This window comes from Merops nubicus, unplaced genomic scaffold, assembly GCF_000691845.1.
Source record: "Merops nubicus isolate BGI_N331 unplaced genomic scaffold, ASM69184v1 scaffold3332, whole genome shotgun sequence".
NCBI lineage: Eukaryota > Metazoa > Chordata > Aves > Coraciiformes > Meropidae > Merops > Merops nubicus.
Genome location: NW_008595427.1, coordinates 66,266 through 87,950, shown reverse-complemented (window position 1 = coordinate 87,950; position 21,685 = coordinate 66,266). Strand labels below are relative to the sequence as shown.

The 21,685-nt window shown below is 40.0% G+C and overlaps 1 protein-coding gene across 1 annotated transcript in view; it reads left to right on the top strand.

Annotated features, from left to right (window-relative positions):
• Positions 1 to 131: 131 nt before the first annotated feature.
• SLC25A26 (solute carrier family 25 (S-adenosylmethionine carrier), member 26) overlaps positions 132 to 21,685 on the top strand; it is a gene marked incomplete at its 5' end in the record, with an annotated part of 82,283 nt that continues 60,729 nt past the window's right edge. The window contains 4 exons of the mRNA XM_008936032.1: positions 132 to 300; positions 1,871 to 1,980; positions 17,122 to 17,226; positions 18,619 to 18,666. Coding sequence (XP_008934280.1) covers positions 132 to 300; positions 1,871 to 1,980; positions 17,122 to 17,226; positions 18,619 to 18,666 — 432 coding nt within the window. The remainder of the gene's footprint in view (positions 301 to 1,870; positions 1,981 to 17,121; positions 17,227 to 18,618; positions 18,667 to 21,685) is intronic.

The window sequence follows — 21,685 nt, the reverse complement described above, 5'->3', positions numbered from 1 at the left end:
AAGACAATCAGTTTATAATTTGACCTCAGAAAGGATATGGTCAGTAGTGCTTCAGTTTAGACATGCCTCAGATACTAACATCAGCACCACAGCTTCACCTTGATGAATATTAATACCCTTTACTACATGATTTTGTCTTGAAGGCTGGTGGAGTTGCTGGTGTCTGTGTTGACTTGATCCTTTTTCCTCTGGATACTGTGAAAACAAGACTGCAGAGTCCTCAAGGATTTAGGAAGGCTGGTGGTTTTCGTGGCATCTATGCTGGCGTTCCTTCCACTGCTATAGGATCCTTTCCAAATGGTAAAATTTTTTTTTATTATGCTTCATCTTTTTTAATGTGGGAAGTTAGGTAGCACAGGACATTCATGTCTGTGGCTTCCTCTCCTGCAGGCAACTGTTTGGAGCCTGTGAGTCCGTGTCCAGCTGTGAAGAGCAGTTTCTAGAATTGTGCAGTATTGAACAAATGCTTTGAGCGTGCCTGGAATGCAGGCTGGTGCATGTTTACTCTGAAAAGCAACCCTTATTCCTTGGAAGTGTTCCTGGATATGCTTTATAAGCCTATCCTTACTTGTGGGGGCACCCTAAAGCATTTCCAGGTGTCAAAGAGGGCTTGAGTCTTGCTTTCTCTGGAATTTTTGACCTGACCCACTCTTTCATGGTACTGGAAATGAATCAAAATTCCAAGTGCTTGAGCAGTTGGAGGTCTTTGAGCTAATTGCTGTGGGGGTGCTATACCTGTCTTTTTCTCCTGGAAACAACTACAACACATAAAATGAGAAGACGTCAGGAATACTTTTGAAACTGAAGCTTAGAAAAGTAAATGCTTGTAGTCCCTGCAGAAAAGCATCTGAAATTCCTAGTGCCTTTGTCCATTTTATCTTTGTAAGGAGGGATAAAAAAGCAGCAAGCTATGCTGTCAGTAGTAGATGTTAGCAGAACTTGCCTGACAAATCCACTGACACCTTCAGGTGTTTGATGTCCTTCATAAAATGATATAAAAAAAAAAATTCAGTTCTTTATCTTGTCTGCTCTGTTATCTCTTCTTGAGGTGATAAGCATCTTTTGATTAGCAGGAGGCAATTCGCATAGCCCTTCTTTACAATTAAAATCTCTTCCCCCGCCAGACATGTCAGTTTTTTCATCTTCAAAATCTGAACTGTGGTTTTATCTTTTCAACATATAACTGAGAACTGAAATTATCTTTCAGAGAAGGAGTAACCCTTAAGGTGCAAGTGCCTTTGTAGTTGACTGTTGCAGTGAATACGTACAGCTTGTGTTGCTGTGCCAAGTTTAGTTTTGTGTTTTTCTTTTTCACTGTTCAGGACTTTTTGGAGCCCTTGAGAAAGCTTGGAAGAGTTTTTTTATGGAGCTAAAGTGCAAAATATTAGACAATAGCTAGGAAGAAGTTGTTAACAATTGCTACTGAAGCAGTTTTGCATGTTGCAGGGTAGCAGATTTGTATCAAATACCCTGATGATTGGGTTGTTTTTTTTAATTTGTTTTTTCCCCCAAAAAGTGACTACCTAATTCAACCAAACGACCTGCTCTTTCTATCTAAGAATATGGAATATAGAATTTTCTCAAAACCTACATCCATGACTAATTAACATATCTTTCCTTATCTCAATACTAAAATATGGCCTTAAGTCTTGACATCTTTGACATTAATGGAGTGACAGCCAGGAGCCTGGGCTTCTGAAGAAATTATCCCACAAATTGTGTTGATACTGTTGTACTGTTTCAGGGCAAAAATATCCTGTCTTCAACTACAGTTGCAGAGTAATAGGTGACAAAATCCACCTCTATATGTTTTTATGTTAATTCTGTGATGGAGGAACAGTTAATGACTGCATATGTTCTTAAATTTCAGCTGCTGCCTTTTTTATCACCTATGAGAATGTGAAATCTGTGCTGCATCATAGCTCTACATCTTACTTGACTCCAGCAACACACATGGTGGCTGCCTCCCTTGGGGAAGTGGTAAGAAAGATGTTCTTACATTGTATGTCTGTAGGAGGAGGGGAAACATGAAGAAAACTCAGGTCTGGTGTCATATCTTACTTTTTTTGAGTGTTGACCATCTTTATGCTTGCGACAGTTCTTAGAAAAATGTTACTTATTTTTTAATGAACTATTGTCACTTGTAAAGGTGGTTTGAAAGTGAATGAGTTAGTAACAATTCTTAATAGGTCTATTGGCTGGTCTTGCTCAGTCAGTAAATAGTGGAAGTGTGGATTGCTCCAAAACATGAATACACCTTCATGTTGTAGTCGTTGTTTGTCAGTGTTAACGTTCAAGAAAGGCTTTTACAGCCTTTCAGCTTCATGTGGGGTAGTCATGGAAATGATCTTTATTTCAAAAATAACCAGAATACAGTGATGTTTTATGTCAAGGAGGTAGGTGCCATCATCTGAAACCTCGATGCGTAGAGAATGAGAATTAATTAATTGCTAATTTTCTCCTTCTCCTTCCCTCCACGCATTCATATTCAGCCAACACCATTTACAGAAATATTTTGTTGGATTTATGAAGAGTCTCCCCTTGTTGCTATACAGAGGGACGTGACAGGGTGGGGAGGCTGGTGACCCTGTAACTTCAGTTACCAGACCATGTAGTGCTTTTGGATGGAGCCTGTCTCCATGCAGAGTGTGCTGGGTAGTCCAGTGGAGCTTCTTCCTGTGGGATGGACATCTGTATATTTTAGTGACAACTTTTCACATGGTTTCTCTGATGGCTGTAGCCCCTAATTTAAGTGTGTTGCTTAGGTTGTTGCAGGATAAAGATACATGTGAATAATGAAAATAATTTCTATATACAAGGTTTTTGGAAACTCTTTCCACCTACTTCTTGAAAAGCTGCTGTTTTTCTTATCCATAAAATCCATTACTTTATTTATTTATTACTCCTGGAGCTGCAACTGATGACTTGCTTTGCCTAGCTTTATCCAATACCCAGAACAATTGGGACCAAATTCTGTTGAACACTTTAGATCATTAAGGAAGGTCACAAGAAAAGCATCTCTTCTTTTGCTGCCTAGGTTGTCCATGCCTTATTAACAGCACGGACTTTGTAGAAATGAATTGTTTGTGTAGGTGGGTATTGGTTTTGTTTTATATTTACTTTATATTTATGTAAATTACAAATGAAGTAGCGTTAACATATTGAACGTAAGTAAGAAAATACCCCTTGCCCTTGTGACTTACCAGTCTTGTATGTCTAGGCTGTTTCCCAGCTTATAATGACTGCTCCTTAAATTTTATTTTTTTTTTTGAAGTGAGGAAATGTTTTCAGTGTACTGAGCAAATGTCAAGGCAGTATTTGAAAGTGACTTTATCTTCCAGTTTAAGATCATAAAATTAATTTCATTGCCAGCATGTAATACCAGGGTGACTGGACAAGCCATATATCCAGAGTTGAAAATTTAGCTCTGGCAAGAGCTGGCATGTGACACTCTGTAGCAGGAACCTCCTGTGCAAATAGATGGTAGCAAGTGTTGACAGAGAATACTTTTCCAAGTGATCAAAAGATGACTGTTCCTGTCTGATCCAGACACAGACCTGTCTATAAGTAGATACTGAAGACTCTCTATCCACATGTATCCTAGAAGTTTGAATGTTGTGTTTTAAAAAAACATTTCTGAGTTTTTTTGCAAACAAAAAGAGCAAGGTTGCTTTGGGTTAGCTGAATCAAATTGGTCCAGGTTCAGCAAAGTCCTTCTTTCCCCTGATACTCCTCTCTCTCGTTTCTAGCTACAGAGCTGGCAGAGTGCCTTGGCCCTGTGCAGGGCTGGGTGTCCAGCTGTGAACAGCTCATTGCTGTTCCAGCCAGCACTGCACACCACCTTCCTCCTGCTCCTGTCACACTGGGTGTTCCTGGCCCTGCAGTGATGGCATAGGGTGCAGATGGCTGTATCTCCACAAGTCTGAGGGAGGGAAATGGTCTGTATGAGATGAGATCTTTTGCAGCTTAATCTTAGCCTATGATGTGGGTCAGAAAAATGTGTTTGTGGTTCTACATGCTGCTTTTGTTAGCTGAGTGTTTTCATCACTTCTGACACCAGCTTCTTGCTGTCCATTACAGGTAGCTGTGTGTTTTCACTCTCTGTGGTGGCTTAGCTTACTTGTGGGGTGGTCCCAGGCTGCCAGGAGTGCAGAGGGGTCTGTGCTGTTTGAGCTTAGCACTGTGTGATCACTGCTGCTTCAGCTTCAATCCCCAAGTAATTTTTATCCTTCTATGGAAATGCTACTGATTGGATTGAATGGGACTTAGCCAGGGAACTTAATTTAACATACCCAGCACATGAAGATAGGTGAATGCAGCACCTACTAACCAGTCTGGTAGTGGTTGCAGGCAGGAGTAGATAGGAGGTGATAGATTTAGGGCTGGATGGGGTATGTTTGTGTTGCTGCCTCAGGTAGATTCTTTTGGATCTTGATTAGAGCCTGTGCTGTCAGGTTATGGCATTAATTAAGACAACGCACAGAACTTTACTTCCAAGGAAATTCTGTGTAGACTGTTAGAAATCAGCAAGAGGTTCTTCACCACTGTAGCAATGCCTAGCCCTTAAATTCCTTGTTTGCCTGATACCTCATGGAACAGCAGATCCAGGAGGTGTTTTAAGCTTCTTAAGTGCTGTTTCAGAATCAAGCAAAATGATGGTTGGGCCCATGAAGAGGTGCCAGTGCTCTGCAATAAAATCCACTGAAATAAGAAGTATTTTCTTTCACAAGTGGGTTATTTATAGTATACTTCCTCTGCCTGGGAGGGTTCTGTGAGGAACCTATAACTTGGTAATTTAACCAGCAGCCAAGGAACAGTTGGGTACAAGATGACTCCTTGCATGATTACTGAACCTGTTGCCCATTTTTTCCAAGGTGGTCTCATGACCCTTACAGCTCAGGCACTTACTGCTTTCACTTTCAGGTTGACAAATGGAGATGCAGCATAGTTAAATGAGTTGCTCCTTGTGTGCTTGGCTCTTGCTACTCTACAGCCAGAGAAATATATGGTGACAGCCACTGCAAAGGCAATATGACATTATGGTGTGGAAACTGTGATGCTGTAATGGCCATTTTTCAGCTAGCAGGATTCTGCTTCTTGCTAGCTTTTCTTTTTGCTCTTGGTGTGATGGGAGAACTAAGCTGTAAAATAATTGAGACAGGGATTTAGAGATTTGCTACAATAGACCTGTAATGAAAATAGCACAAAGCAAGATAGTCTCACATTTGTTTTATATAAAGCTGTAGCAATCAATAGAAATATAAAAGCTATTCCAAATTACATCAAGGTGAAAGTTATAATTATAGTTGTATTGATTAGTCATTAAGTTTTAATCGGGGCATAACCACTGGGACTATTATTTTGTCAGTAGTTTTAATACATCCTTTTCCACCTTTGTACACTTTAATAATTACTACGAGATAAATTGCTTTAAATGAGAAATAATAAGCCAAAGACTCTGTCATGTTAGGATTCCCAAGGCATCACTTTGCATTTCCTCACTGTCTTTTTACAAAATGGAGAAATTAAGATTTAGAGCAGGAAACTGATATTGAATTTCTAGGTTTGCTGCTCCTTCACCAATGAGCATAAATGAGTCAGATGCCTTCTTGTGCATCAAGAAAATGTGAGCATGTGCTAAGCTTAAAGGTTTGTTAGTGCTGATCTGTTTTGAATGTGATCCAGCAAAAATAATAAAATAGGGAAAAAGGAAAAAAACCACAAAGTTTGCATCAATATATGTTTAAAATACATGGGAGAAACCAGTCAAATAGGAGCTCTTAGTTTTTATAACAGCCACTCTTCTGTGTTGTTTACATCATGTGTAAATTCATGGGAAGCACAGTCCCATGGTACTAGTTTGGTTAAATTTCCCAGTTCCAGGCTAGGTGGCACAAAACCAAGCAGTAAAAAGGCAGTGGCTGGAGTGTGGGTGTTGGGGTGGTTTTTTTTGGTTGGTTGGGTGAGATTTTTTTAGGCAGGAGGAATATAGAAGGCTAATCTCTTCTCCCAGAATAAGATAAAGTACACACAAATCTGACCCTGTTAAACATAATTATTTTTCCTCTAACTGAATCTTGCTGTATAGGGATTCTGACTATCCCCTAGTACATGAAAAATTATGTACAAAGACACAGCCAAAACTCTAGAGGGCAGGTATATGCTATCTCATCTCATCAAGGAAGAAGGTGGTTGGAGAATACATGAGTTACCATGGGGGGAAAAAACCCTTATTATACCACTTGTGGAACTGAAATTTAGAGATAGGAAAGGCAATGCATCCAGGCTTTGGAATTTTTCATCTCGACTCTACATTGCCCTGTATGTTTAGTCTGCCTGTATCTTTACAGTAAGCTGCCAAGTGAGCTTGGAAAACATGATATCATAGGGAGTGGAAAGGAAAACCAGATGTTCTTAAAATTTTACTTTTAATATTCTAAGGCGGTGTAAGTAACTCTGAGAAGGAGCAGGATTTTTAACCTCCTAGTGCCCATTTTAAACAGTAACCAGGAGTCTTGCAGATCCAGAGGTCATTGTACAGCTTCAGATAGATTTGTACAGAATTTTTCATGTCAGTTTAATGTGACAGTGTATACTATTCATTACAAGAAACTTTGATAAAGAGAAGTTCCCCTCTTGTCAGCCCCCACCAGCCTCCTGCAACGTGGTTTTATGGGACAAGTTTAAGGTTGTCCCAGTTTGACCGATGAGGTTTCCTTCACAAGTGCCAAAGTGGTTGGATTCAGCACAGCTAATTTTACATCCTGCTGACTTTTCCGTGGAGGTGAGAATAAAGTTGTTTGGATCATGTTCTAGAGCAGCTAGCTGACAACGTCCTTTTCCATCTAATATTTAGATATTGTTATGGTTACGATCTGAGCTTTGTGTGATATTTAGTGAAAGTTTTGGGCTGTTGCTTGTAAATATCAGATTCACTCTTATCTTTTCTGACCTTTCAATTGGCTATTTTTGGTAACTTCTTTTCCTACTCTGTAGGAAAGCAAGCAAGCTACCTTGACTTTCAGCTCACATGTGAGAAAAAGTGTTGGGGAGGACTGAGGACCCGGATAGGAGGTAGATGTCCTGTTCTTTTGGCAGCTAGTAGCAATGACCATGTTCTGGAAGTAGATTACCAGCTGAAGTTACTGGCTGCTTTTGTCCTTGTGTAAGTTTCTGGAGTTTTAGGATGCCAGTGCTTGAGATGTGTTGACACTGTACAGTGCATCCCAAAGGCTGCCAGACCTCTGGTTCTTTGCTGTGAAGTGTTACGTCTACAGTGTGCTGTAGCACCAGAGAGAATAACTCAGGTCCTAAAATATTGCCTAGTCATATTAATGATGTTGTGCCTGCATTTGTTTGTCCTGTTAAATTTTTAAGCTGCTGTAGCTGTGATACTTTAGGTTCCTCATCTGGCTTGTTTTCATTCTGCTTTAGTGTCTCTGCCCTATGGTCCCTTGAGTTGTATAAACACTGGACAAGGTCATGGGCCTAGGAAGGTGTTTCTGATCTGGCTGCAAAAATGCTGAAACACAAGATACCTGTGAGGCTTTGGTGGAACATGAAGCTCACAGGGACTGCTCCCTTCAAAGATGATAGACTGGGCTGTCTTCAGGAAGAAACATATTGGCACAGCCTCACACTTAACTTTTTTCCAGAATTTGAGAAAGGAGAGTCGTTGAATCAACTTGAATTGGAACATCCAAAAGTTTGTCACCTCTGTGGGGAGAGAGGATCACGTGGCTCCCCAGGGCAAGGTGAGGACAGGTGTTTCAAGGTGAAATTCCAAGCTCACTTGTGTATTCAAGCGTGTTGCCACTAAAGAACCTTTTGTGATTAGAGCAAAGTGTGTGGTTCATCTGTGATTAGCATCTGACCCTCAGTATTAATAACTTGGGAATTTTTTTATCTGCTGCTGGGATATGTCAAACAGGAAAGCTTCTTGATGCAGGAATTATCTTTCTGAGGAATTCAGCTGGCTTCCTCTACTAGCCTGAACTTGTTTCTTAGAAGAAGCAAGCCCAAATGCAGGCAAGCCTACAGTTTACAAATCACGTTTCTGTAAAATGACATTTTGAGTGTGCTTTGAATTCAAACAGAGAAGGAAAGTGCATGGTCTACATTATTTTAGTGTGGTGACATTTTGAGTGTGCTTTGAATTCAGAGAAGGAAAGTGCATGTTCTACATTATTTTAGTGTGTGTGTGTTTGGTTTTTTTTTTTAAAAAGAAGGCATTTTAGACATGATAGACAACATGATGTTGTCTCTCTCTGTCCATGAATCAGCCTCTTCTTCCCTCTGCCCTGGCAGTACCTTTTGAAATGGATAACTAGTTTCAGTTTAATAGAAAAACAGGAATCTCCTGAAGTGTATTGATATGAATTCTGTGAGAGTAACTGGCTAGGTCAGAGAAGGAAGTGGCTATTAATGCCCACTCTGAGGAAAAGGGAAAAGCATGAGTCAGACAAATCCACAGAATAATCTCATGAAAGAATCTCCAGTGGGATAATTGGTCAGGGCTTTATGGCATTGTAAGCCCTAGAAGATCAACTTGCAGGAGCCTGATCTAACTGAAATGAAACAGCCACTCATATCAGACATGCAGTTACGTTTTCTAGCTGTTTGAAACTCCACATCCTGGATATTGGAAGATGTGGCTCTTCAGTTCAACGAGCAAGTTGGACACTCTAGGGTGGGTTGCTTTTAAATCAACAACCGCCTGCTGCAACAAGGAAGTGATTTAGTACTTATTGTGTCTAGACTTTGGGCTAATGGCTTTGAATTTTTAACTATACCTTTCCTAAGAACTGAACTAATAAATGGATAAAACTGTTTAGAAATGAAAAGGCACATTTTCTGCTTTGTCTCCTATCTCCTCTCAAGCAGTGTAGTATAGTCTGATGGACCATAGTAATCAAATTAGTATCCAAAGTCTGACAGCAGGCAGAGTTTGATGGGACCTCTCCCACAGTAGTTAAGCTTTTTTGTTGTTTCCATTGATCCGTGCCTGGCATTTTAGGTCTGACTGTCTTTTGTGGTGTGCATACCTGGATGCATACAGATGTTGAGAAGGGGAACGTGCTGACCCTGGCAAGATGAGCAGGGGGTGGGGAGTGTGGCACCATAGGTGGTCTTTTTAATTAATCATGGTGGCTTTTGAAATATTCATAAATTAATCTAGGTGAGGTCAGGTCTGCAATACAGATGCTGCAGGATTTTTGCCAAATCCTTATGCATAAACATAGCTGAGCAGTGGTTAGAAGATGGTTGTGAAGGAAGACTGCTGCCATTAAGAGCTGGTGGAGAAGGAGCATAGAGCAGATGGAAACTCAGAGCTGCAGCTGGAAATGGGTTGTAAAGATGAATGGAGGCATGAGTTCACAGATACTGCTAACAGATTCATCATACAATTAAAAGCTGAAACAACAAATTAAGAACTGTTGAACACCTACCCAGCCACCCATGCTGATCTTCTCTTGGTTCATGTTAACTGCATGTATTTCCTCTTGTTCATCAGCTGCTCTTCCTAGACTGCTTTGTGTTACCTCCTCAATTCAGGGCTTAGAGGACATGCTCCTTGGCAGTAGAGTAGAAGCTTGATGGTTGTCATCTCTTGCCTTTCAATCCTAGGGCTAATATTCAGTTGTCAGAAAAATATTTGTAGCTCAAAGTGTCTATGGAGGAAAGCTAATTTGGGTTAAAGAATATGAGTGAGAAATAAATAATTTAAATGTATTTCCTGATGGATTTCCTGGCTTGAAACATACTCTGCCAGAGTCAGCTTTGGAAATGTCTGAGATTGTTTAAGGTAAGTTTATTCCAAAGTAAGGTTCTGTACAGGGTTTGTCAGAAATAGCTATTTCTGAATAGCTCCATATGTGGACGAACCCATAATTCTTTAAGTGAAAAGGCTGTAGGAAAGAATAAGGGATCAATGAAAGGAAAATACTTGATAAAATACAATGTAGTTGAAATTTCCGTGTTCTGGGCCAGTGTAACCCCAAGAGACTGAGCAAATTGTAAAATACTAGTCATCTTTCAACAGGAGATTTAATGTGTTTTCAGAAAATATTGCCTGTGTTCTCTTGCCTGGAATCTCATTAACATTTGTCCTCTTGTAACTCAGCCCGACCCCACTTGGCTCCTTGGAAAGAGTTTTGTGCTGGATGGGATGCACCACACTACTTTTGCTGAAAGGAGAGTTTGGCTGGTGGATGTGATTAGTTGCTTAAGCCTTTTAAAATAAGTTTAACAGACCTCAGTGGTAGGAGAGTTTCTGGGATAGATTGGATCATGCAGTCAATTCTGTAGGTTGAATTAAGGATCTACTCTTCTTTGGCTTTAAGGCTTTCAGTGTTTAAATGTGGTTGTAATTATGATTCAAGCATCAACCAGGTTAAGGAAGACTTTTAAAAACTATTCAGCTGTCTGATTTTTGCCATTCGAGTTTAAACCAACTGCTTGTGACTACTGAGGGACTTCAAAATCTGTGGGACACTTGGTTTGTGCTGGAGTACAAGAGATATGCATAACAGCAGGCCACTTCTGGTACACTTTAAGTTCACTTTTAACATGGAAGCAAAACTATACATTCATTAAACTTTGAAAAACCAATTGAGTTATGCAAAGCACAAAAGCTTTCAAAACCTCTGCACTGGAGAGGTACTTCTGGAAAGAAGTCTTTAGTGTCAGCCTTTTCAGATTCATAAACTTTCCCTGTTCACTGCCCATTAACTGATAGAATTGGGGTAGCAGTTTTTCCTTGCTGTGAAGAGAACTTAACACAGATTTCCACTGTGTGAGGACAAAAGTTTTCCAAGGTGTATCTGACATGGCTGATGGAGAGGTAGGCAGCGAACCCACAGCAAGTGTTGTAGGGCATGTGAAGATGCTCCCAATGAAGAGCCATGCCTGGGGAAGGATATCTGAGAGAGGGGCAGAAGCCCTCTACTGAAAAGTCTACTGAAGTAATGGGGAAGGAGCCAGCTGAGGACTTTAGGCACCTGGGTGAAAAGGCTCAGCCAAGATGGCCATTGTGAAGGAAGAAGTGTGTGGTGGTGCAGGTGACGCTCTGGAGTAGGAAGAAGGCAGCTCTAGAAAGCAATAATAAGGATATGACTTAGGTTTGACAATGACAGGATGAAAAAATGCTTTGCAAAACAGCTCTGCAGATTCCAGGTGAAGCCATCTAAGGTAGAAGCTTGGAGTAAGTTGAAAAAAATTTGTGCAGAAGCTCTGGTTTTCCAAATGCTTGTGGCAGTTGGTCCCTGTGAGTGGTCTCATCTCTGAAATAGTATGTTTTTAAGCTCTGGGAAGTACTGAGATCTGAGGGATCTTGCTGGGTGAGACTGCTCTTTGAAGGAAAGTTTCCTGCCAGCATACAGGGGAGCTGCAGTTAAATTAATGAAGGCTCTATTGTGTCAGTTGGAGGAAAAGATGGGACAAAGAGCTTGGCATTGTCTAAACTTTCCCATCCAGAGCCCATTAGTCAAAACTTCTTCTCTCCATGGGGCTTAAATTAGGAGTGGAGTCACCTGTTCATGACCCCAGCAGCTTTGCACAGGACTGTATTTAACTAGCTTGGGAGGGCACGTCCATGCTGTGCATGAGGGGAAAATAAGATTAGCATGTTCTGAGATTTCATTTTGAAGATGAACACTTTTTCTTTGGGGCTGGCACTTAAAGCAGAAACTGGTAGTGGACAGTACATAGATGGGGCCGTTTCTGTCATCCCTGGAGACAATGTCCTCATTAAAATAGGTGCTAAGGCTTCAGTTCACCACTTTAATTGTGCTTTAGCAGGTAGCAAAGCCTGCTGACAAGGACATGTGGAAGGGCTTGTTCACAACTTGAGTTGTGACCCACAGTGAATTACAGAGCATAGAAAGTTATGGCTTTGTTCTGTCTCGGTCAAAAGGGCAGCAATTATCTAGATTAAGGTTTATTGGTGTTTGAACTGTTGTGGGTCTATGATTGCAGCAGTTCAGGCTTCTCTGTTCAAAGAAAATATGAAAGCAAACGACAAATGCCTGTTTCACATTTCTCTGCTTTCCAGTTAATTTTCCTGGTGGTGAAAAGGGTGAGGCAGTTTATTTTCCATCTACAGATACATCCCATGCTCCCCACCTCTAACATTCCCAGAGAATTCCCAATCCAAGAGTTGTGACAGGGGTTTAGAAACAATTACTTGGAGGATGAAATACTTTTCCCATCTCATAACATTGCATAAAAAAAGTTGATTTTTTTTTTTCTCTTTTTTTTTTGGAGTGGGGAATCCCAATGAGATCTGTAGAACCAAACGTAAATTTAAGAGTTTGGAGAGGCATGCAAAGCTGCAGTGCTGAACTGAAGGTTTGTGGAGGGCTTCTGACTTGAACCAGGAAGGAAATTTCCTCTTCTTTCTCAGATTCTGAAGCGAATCAGTGCAATTTAAGGTCTCTTAATTTTAGATTTGCCTAGCATTTTAGTCGTTTGGTTATCTGAGGAATGGAAAAGGACATTTTTCATGTTTCAGATGAAAAATAGTAACTTCTTATTTAGAAGGAAGCATCTGACATAGGAATTGAGATGCTTGGATTGTCATATTTATTGAGCTATTTTGGGAAGCAGCATTTTTAAAATGAAAAACCCAACAACCAAACAAAAAATCAACAAAACAAACCTGAGCTATAAGGTTGCTTTTGTCTGCAGGAGTAGTTGGGGCTAGTGGAGAATGTGCTTTAAAATAAAACCATAAACGCCCCAAAACACCAAAACCAGCTTTAAAGAGAAGCAGCAATAGCTGTGGTTTTAGAGTTGCTCCACTTTTCTTGTTGTTTCTGAATTATGTTGGAGCAGGCAATCCTTCTGACCTTCAAGAATGGGGTGAGAGCTCAGGATTCTGTGACCAGATTGACTGCAGCCTAAACATGTGTCCTTTGATAGGTTGTAGCCTCTTTGTTGTCATTTTTGTGCAGCAGCTTCTTCTCTCAGATGGGTTAGTGATTATGTTGCACAGGTATTGTGAGGTTTAATTTAAAGTCTTTACTCCCTGAATGCAAAGTTGTATAGTGTCATAAATTAGATTCTTGTTTGATTAAGAATAAACTTATGCAAATGACATTTAAGAGTAACTCTCCCCAGGTATGTTCCTTTAGTTCTGTGTTAAATATTAAATTATATTTATATGGTGAACATCAATTAAAGCTTTGCAGCCTACACAGACAGAGTCATTAAAACTAACCTCCTGCTTGGGAAATATAAAATTAAATTCCTTTAGAAAGTGTTCTAAAGGGTTTAAAGCTGCAATAAATTTTTCTGTTCATAGTTGTACCAGTGGTGTCCCTGGTTCCAAGAGAAACCTGCCATGCATCACCTCAGTTTAAATACCCAGCATTAGCCCTGAACAGCAGCTCTGACACCTCCTCTGTCCTCTTTGACACGCCTTGCACCAAACCCCCTTGTAAGCAGGGCTGTCCCCTCATTGTTCTTTTTTTTTTCTCTTATTATTATTGTTATTATTATGTGTCTTGGGTTACTGTCTAGAGGAAAACGCTCAATATAGGCTTGTGCTGAGGAGCTAGGTGAGCATTGCCTAATTCTGAACAGTGCTCCAGCTGTAAGTAGGACTGGCCTCTGTGCAGAAGTTGGTGCTTAAGACAAGGCATTTCCAATAAGCTTAGAGGAGCCCGTGCAAAAGGCTTTGTGCAGGTTCCTGCTGCTGTTTGCAGTACATCTTATTTTCTGTTGGCTACAGCCACATAGGAACAGGTTTCAGATATACTGAAACAAACTTTAAGTGGGTATATAAAGAGGCTTTGTGTTGACTTCAAGGCACTTCTGAGACTTTGCACTGGTCGTTCTTCACAAGCAGTCGACATTGGCCAGAGCAACCAGGGAAGTCTGGCTCCGAGTGAATCCCACCAGGAGATGGCAGCATTGATGTATGCAAGGAGCATCCAAAAGTTAAAACAAGTTTCTCTGAGCTGACAGAGGAAAATAATTACCTTAATTTCATTGGAAGATACACTGTCTTAGCAATACATAGATAATTGTTAACAGAGTAGTCTTATTTTTTTAGCCTTTGTCCCTAACGGCTAATGCAAGTCAGTAAATTAAAAATGCACTTAGGAGTACTGGAGTCACCCCTGGATCTGGTAATGATTTAAGGCAAGGGTTTTGAAATTCTGGACTCTTTTGATCAGAAGCTAAAAGATAATAGATGCTAATATGTTCATTACTGTATACTTGCTCTGTAAACTAACAATAGCTTTGCTTGTAGCTACAAAACTGGGTTAAGTTAAAGCTTAATCCTAAAAATCCTTGAGCCTTTTGTTTCAGTGCTATTGCCTTCCATTCTCTTATGTATACCATAGGTGCTTTGACATGGGGGAGAGAGTCTGAAAACAGAATTGTATTGCCTGAGCTGGTCAATAAGGAAGAAGATTATAGGGCAGCACCCATTTTCACCCTGAACTTGGTCTTGTAGCATCTTGATTCTTTCTGCTCCCATCAAAAGATGGGAATAACTCCTGGCTTCAGAGCTTGCTTGGGAAAATGAACGTGACCCCTATCAACAGGGTGCTATTGTCTGATGCCTGAATGTTGGCCGAGGTGGCCAAGGGCCCACTGCTGTCCCCTCTGTGTGGCTGGCTGTGCAGATGTTTGACAGAGGGCTGATTTGTCACGGGGTCATCCCCAGAACCCGTCGGATGCGCTGGGAACGGCCTGAGTCTGGCAGGCTGTATTGTGGCCTTCTGCAGCAAGCAACAGGCTACATCTGTGTGAACAGCCAAGAGATGAAAAAGGAACTTCTTCAGGGATCTTGGGGATTAAGGAGGTGAATGGGCTCCCACCACATGAGGTCACATCTTTGTCTGTCTTCCATGTCTATTTATGTAGTAGCTGATGCAGGTAGAAGCCTATACATGGACAGCTGCTGTGGAGCAGCTACATGAGTAGCTTTCACCCCTGCTTGTGCAATTTCCTTACAGCTTTCAGAGATCTGAAAAATTAAGTATGAAATCTCTTGGTGCAGTGTTACCATACTGATGCTGCTTGAACATATTTAGCTAAGAAAGCAGACTGTGGAGATGTGCCTTGTGTTCTTTTAACTTGGGCAGCATTACCTGGAAGGTGCTGCAGGGACCAAGATCTGAGCATAACAGATTTGAGGTTTTTTTGCACCCGTCTGTCCCAGGTTGTTGCGGGTTTTTTTTAGCCCTGTGGGCTAATAAGATACATGTGAACTTAGTCTTGCCTACTTCCCTTTAGAGACCTGTGTTTGACATCAAAAGGCTGCTGGGATTGTTCTTGATGGCAAGGTGCACATGTAGGAACGAATAAAGGTAACACCTTGCAAGTTGAGGTGCACGGAGAAAATGTCACCAGTCAGTCTGATGTTGGCAGTCGCAGCTCGTGGCTTTTCTAGTCCCAGCAGTGCCCTGTGGAGCCAATCTGACAGCACAGCCTGGGTGACACCAGCCTGCATTTCCTTTCATAACGGCACAATGTAATCACTGTTTTTGTTCTTGTGCAGCCACAGACTCCCTTGTAAGCGCAAATTCAAATGGGAGAAACATCAAAGTTAATTGGAAATGAAATACACCCCAAGTAGTCCAGGGGAAATGGAGACATTACTTTGTAGGCACCCTTCTCCTGCCAAAACTGCAGCACCCCAGATGTCAGGAAGCCACGCGGCGCTCTTTGTCTGCTCTTGATTGACTAGATTGTTTTCATCCGAGCCTTTTTAAAGCTTTCCTCCTGCCTCCATATTTTTAAGGAATAAAAAGCTAATATAAGGACATGGAGTGTTATGAAGCATGAAGTTCTATAAATATTTATGCTGAACTATCACAAAACTTGACAGTTCTTATTTTCTTGACAGATTGGGGTCACTTGTTATTTTTGACCCTGAGAATTGAAGAGCACATGGAGTTAGATCTGTTTGTAATGACTTTTGGATATTGTTGTCTGGTAAACTTCTAGGAATGGAACAGGATAACAGACTTTTTCTCGTTCTCTTTGTGAAAATGAAACTTAAACCCCATACTGTGTTACCCACAAATGACCACTCGAGTTACTGTCTCTGTCCAATCTGGAATGGATTCCTGAACTTTCTTTGGCACATGTGGGTTTCTGAGTTAGCAGCTTAGTTTGCTGCTTCAAATGGACAGCTTTCACCTAGGTTGCTCTTGATTTAAGTGTCTAGTTACCACCTTTACATCTAGGAATCATAGTGTGTTCCTGAACCCAGGACAGGATGGGATCAAGGAAGACTAAAAGTCTGGCAGAGGCCTATGTTGTCTCCAGTGTTTTGCCACTGGTCCCAGCACTGCTTTAAGTACCCTTGGGGCCAACTGAAGACACTCTTCTTGGAAGTTCAAGTGCTGATAAACCAGCATTTTCTAGAAATGAGGGGCTTGTAACTCTCTGACACTTCAGAATCCTTATTCCTCAAAATTATGTGCACACAAGCTTAGCTCCTACCTGAAGCTGAAGTGGCAGGTGAATATTTTAAAGCTAGGTCTGGCTTTTGCAGAAAAGCTGGAGCTTTGTGGTGACAGCCACATAATTACATCCAACTGTAAGGGCCTTTCTTGCCTAGGAAACTCATTGTGTAGGAAAGAATCAATCCAGTGTTTCACCTTGAGTGAAATCCAGTGTCTATCTTAAGGTAAACCTTGAATGTATTGTGTGCATCTAAAGCTTACTGGAATGTCTGTTGCTGTCAGTCACTAGAGGGCACAAAGGAACTACCTAGGAAAGAAGTTTGTTCTTGAAACCTGAATTTCCAGTTTAAATCTATGAAAGGGGGGAAAAAATTCCCGTGCCTGCCAAAACACAGGATGGCTTCAAAATTTTGGTTTCATCAGTGATTCTTCCCCACCTAAACCTACTTCTACTTTGGAAGTTAATAACTTCAAGGGTACTTCCATTGTTTTTGTTAGTACAATTCTGTGTTCAGAAAGCACATAGCAGTCAGGGCAAATAAGCTGCTCGTAAACAGCTTTTAAGTTCAACTCGTGTGATTGCAAAAATTATTTCCTCATTTCTCAGCTTTCTGTACTTGGAACGAACTCTAAATGTGTCTGAAGAGCAAGGCTGCAGAAGGAATTGCTCTCTGAAGGTGTGGTTCTTTTGCAGGTTGCATGCCTCATACGAGTTCCATCGGAGGTTGTCAAGCAACGGGCCCAGGTTTCTCCTTCCTCCAGTACCCTCCGGATCCTCTCCCACACCTTGTATCATGAGGTGAGTTCAGAGCAATATTTCAAAGAAGTTACTTCATTCTCCCCACTGAGTGTCAGAATCATTCCTGTCACTTCATTCCAGTTCCGTGCTCTCCCAGCACTTTCCCATCTATTCTTCTGTTGTTAAAAACGATTGGCATGTTGTGTTTAAACAAACCAAAGCCCCACCTCCCTGATGTGCATGCACTTACATGCACAATCTAAACAACTCTTTTTCCTCCTTTCTTAACATGACATACCTACATTTTTAAAAAGGGGAGTTAAAAAAAAAAAAAAAGACATCCCAGTTTCCAAAATTCTGCTTGTCTGGGACAACAGAACATTGAGTCTCTGTATCTAGAGTTTGATGAGTGGTTTCCAATTTTTGAAGCAGGCTTTGGATGGGATGTCCTAAAGGCACCATTTTAGAGAGGCTCTGAAGGAGCTCTAGTATTGGTAACTTCTGAAAAATAAGGGGTTTTGTCAACTGTGCAGCATTTACACTATTCCTTCCTGTAAAAACCTGTTCACCACTGTGCTTACTGAGTCTCACAAGGGGCATCTTTCAAGTTCTATTCCATAAGAGAAAGTAGCTCCTGAAAACACCATAGGGGGAAAATATTTTACACGTTTGTGTGTGTAAAAGCCAGGAAAAGGAAGACATAAATATGACCTTTAAATGATCCACTTGATTTTTATTTGCTTGTAAATGAAAACTATTGTGATAACCCTGCACAAGAGGGTTGCTGGAACTTCTGTCTGTAGCTTGTTTATTCTGCTCTAAAGATGGTGCTCACAAAACTGTATGTTTTTCCCCTTCTTTGTAGCTGGCCAGATAGCCATAAGACTTGCCAAACACTGGGATAAACTGCCCTATAAAATATTAAACTTAATTTTGTTTTAAAGTGTATATAAAATTTTCTTTGTTTTGAATGTTAACAGCTGGTTAAAAATATAAATTTGTCTTGATAAAAGCTCTGAATCAAGGCTAAGAAAGTGGACATAGGGCACTGTCATGTGTGGGTTCATTTTGTGTGGGCTATGTAAACAGAAGAGTTGTAGTTTCAAAATATTGATGGGTTAGTGGATACTTCCAGACCAAAATATTGGGCAAACAGAGTTTGAAGACATGTTTCTGTGCTTTCTTGCTCTTTTAATTTTAGCTGTAAGGTATATTTTCTTCTCTATAACTGATTATTCTGAACAGTGGTTAAATTATCTTTGAAATGAACATAAAACCCTCTGGCAGTGTAAATCATGGCGTATGGTCTGCTATAATCAATGTTGTCAATTTGCGAGAAGGTCAGGGCTGACACTCAGTAAGGCTGTGCTGCTTGCCTCATAATCACCGATAAATTGTGGTATTTGGCAAACTAATTCCTTCTAGCTGATGCTTTCTTCTGTTGGTTTACAGGGTATTCGAGGACTTTATCGGGGCTATAAAAGCACAGTATTAAGAGAGGTAAAAGACTTGTCTTTTTCTTTTAAAATATCTTTTTTAAAAATTGATTCCTTTGCCTCACTTTATTTTCTAACAAGAGATAGCAGTACAATCGTGATCAGTTGCTCTAACCATAAGCTCTAGATCCCAAGTCTTTCATTCTAAGTAAGTTACTCATCTGTAATTTAAATAGAATACTGATAATGTGTGCTAAGAAAACCTGTGATACACACCCAAAAGTTATCTACCATTCTGTCTCTCACTTCTGTTGCTAGGAAGTCATAAAAGGATGGAAATGGGTATGTTAATATGATGAAAACCATAAAGTAAAGTACTAGAAACTTCGTTAAGTCTTGTGATTGCATCATGTGAAGTATGTGTGTGCCAACAATGGTGAACTGCTGGCATCAGGCCAAGTTTGGCACAGACAGATTTAGGCTTTCTTTAAATATATTTGTCAGCAGATGCCAAGAGATTATCTGTCATCTGTATATAGGGAGGATTGTGCACTCTCTTTTTCTTTTTTTTTTGTAATGTATGAAAGAAATGCATTTAGTCATCTAGCCTGTAGATGTGATATGGCATTACTTAACTCTAAATCAGAAGTACTCCACTGTTGGGGAAAAAAATGGAGGTAAAAATATTTTGGCTTGTTTGGCCAAAAATAGTTCCTAAACTAAAATCTTTTCATAAATGTATTGTGAATTACAGAATTAGTGTCATGGCAGAGTTTGATATGCTGTGTGAACTGAAGGCAGATTATAAAGTTGTACAAAAACACACTGATGAACTCCTGGCCTAAAGCTGTTTCAGAAACTGGTCCCAGTCATCTTTGACAAAGCAGAAGCTGTACCATGAGTACCTCAAATAAAGAGATGAGGTTCAATTCCTATGAAAACATAACAGCTATTGTCTGGGAAAGGTTCTTTACTCACTGTGTTCAATGTGATATCTCTGGGTTTGTCCTCTCCTTATATAACTCAACTGAGTAAACTAGGTTTGGATCTTTGCCTCTTTTGTTTTTTAAACACAGAATCAGATCTGTTGGCCGTGTTGCCACTGATAATAAAGAAGGCAGTTGCAGAGGCTTTCAAAGCCTTCATTCAATAGCTCTGCTTTTAAAAGCTGTTCTTCATGCTGAAAACTGTTTTTAGGACAGTTATGTTAGCCAGCTCTTCTTACAGTTACAGAATAAAGATGAATATTACCTAAAATAAGAAATACCAGACTTAGTGTGGTAATGCACAGCAGTCTATTTTAGCAGTTTTGAGTGTTTAAAAAATTAGTTATTTGTGTGGAGATGGCACCTGCTTTTCTGAGATGTAACCCCCACCATAGCTTCATCCTGTACTTATTTTCTGGCTCACTAAACACATGTTATTCACTCGAATTTCATTTGGAGATGGGCAAAAAAGGCCAAGGAATGATTTTGATTTCTCTGAGGCATTCTGAATAAATGAATAAATTTAGATCCTATTGAATACAAATTTTGCATACTAACAGGTAGATAAAACACATGGTTACTACTGGGTGCCATTCTCCTTAAAATTTGTTTTGACATATGTCAGGGGGGTAATTAATTTGCAGACCATATTCATGGCATAGCGTGTGACCCTGCTGAGATAACTTTGTTTACTCAAAATGGCAGTGCTTTGTTGGAGATTTAATGGGGGTTATCTCCATTATGTATATTCATAAAAGATCCTTCAGAAGTGATTTTGGTTGAAGTATTGCTTTTTGGGAGAATCTGTCCAATAGAATAAGAAATAAATGATTACCAAATGAAATGTGCTTTCTCTTCAAAATGAAATAAATCATAGGTGATGTTTGGAAAAAAAAATAAAAATCTTTGAGTTTAACACTGTTAAGACTGTTGCATTTTTCTGACACTAAATACTGTAAAGCTATGTCCACTTGAGTAAGAACAGCATATTAAACCTGCAGCTGGAACTGTTGCAAGTCTGACATTTAATCTTGGTACTTTCCAATCTCTTTAAATACATTTCTTCCTTTATGGAAAGTCTTTATTTTCAGATTAAAAAAATGTATATTCTTTATTGCACACATCCAGGTAGATGCATAGCATATAAAGGCTGATATTTACTTCCAGAAGACTTTCATACATAGGTTTGTTTATATGCTTTGATTGTTTATTTACACAAACTTCATTTGGAGTGGGATTTTTGGATGGAGTGGGATTTTTGGATAGAGGGGCTTCAGTTCATGATTTTTCATTTAAAAAAAAAAATTAGAAGAGGCTGGGAATACTGATGCTTTTCAGATGATGATATTCTTGCACTGGAGAAATTCTTGAGCCAGAATTTAAGAAAGTTCAATTTTAGTTGTTGCTTGGCATTAAATTTTGCATATTACATAAAGCAGATTTCAGTGCCTGGGCAGAGATCTGCTTGCCAATTGCTTGGACTTGGGTGAAAACGAGTCTGACTGTCTATAAAGGGAGTGCTGTGTTGAAACTTGGCCTTTTTGCTATAGCATATTAGATCTTCTCAAGACAGCCTTAGTCTGATCCATGTCATTTTCATCTGCTGCTGTGCTGCTGTTCTGGTGTGAGGCAGTTGTTTCATCTTTCAGTTTTGATTCTCCCTCTTTCACTTATCCCCTTCATCTTCTCATAGAATCTTTCAACTAAAGAATACTTTCTGTACAGATGAATATAAGAAAAAAAAAAGATGACTAAATATATAATGCTTTTGAAGCATTTTAAGTGAACCTCAGTGTTTAGAAGTTTTGGCTATGACTCTTTCTCCTGCCTTTTCTCTCATATCTCCATTACATTGTGGTCTTTACGTCTTCTTTTGATGTAGTTACGCTGAACTAATCCTAAAATCGAAAGGGAAGTGAGGTGCAGTGCATCATTCTGTTGGCAGCAGTAGCCTGAAAGATGTTCATGCTCCAAGAGGAAAGCTTTTGTGATAAAGCACAAAGTGGGAGCATGGTTATTAGGTTGCTGAATGAGCTTTTGAATAAATGGCAGAAATAGGAGGCTGTGAATCGACATGGAATTCCCATGATGTCATTT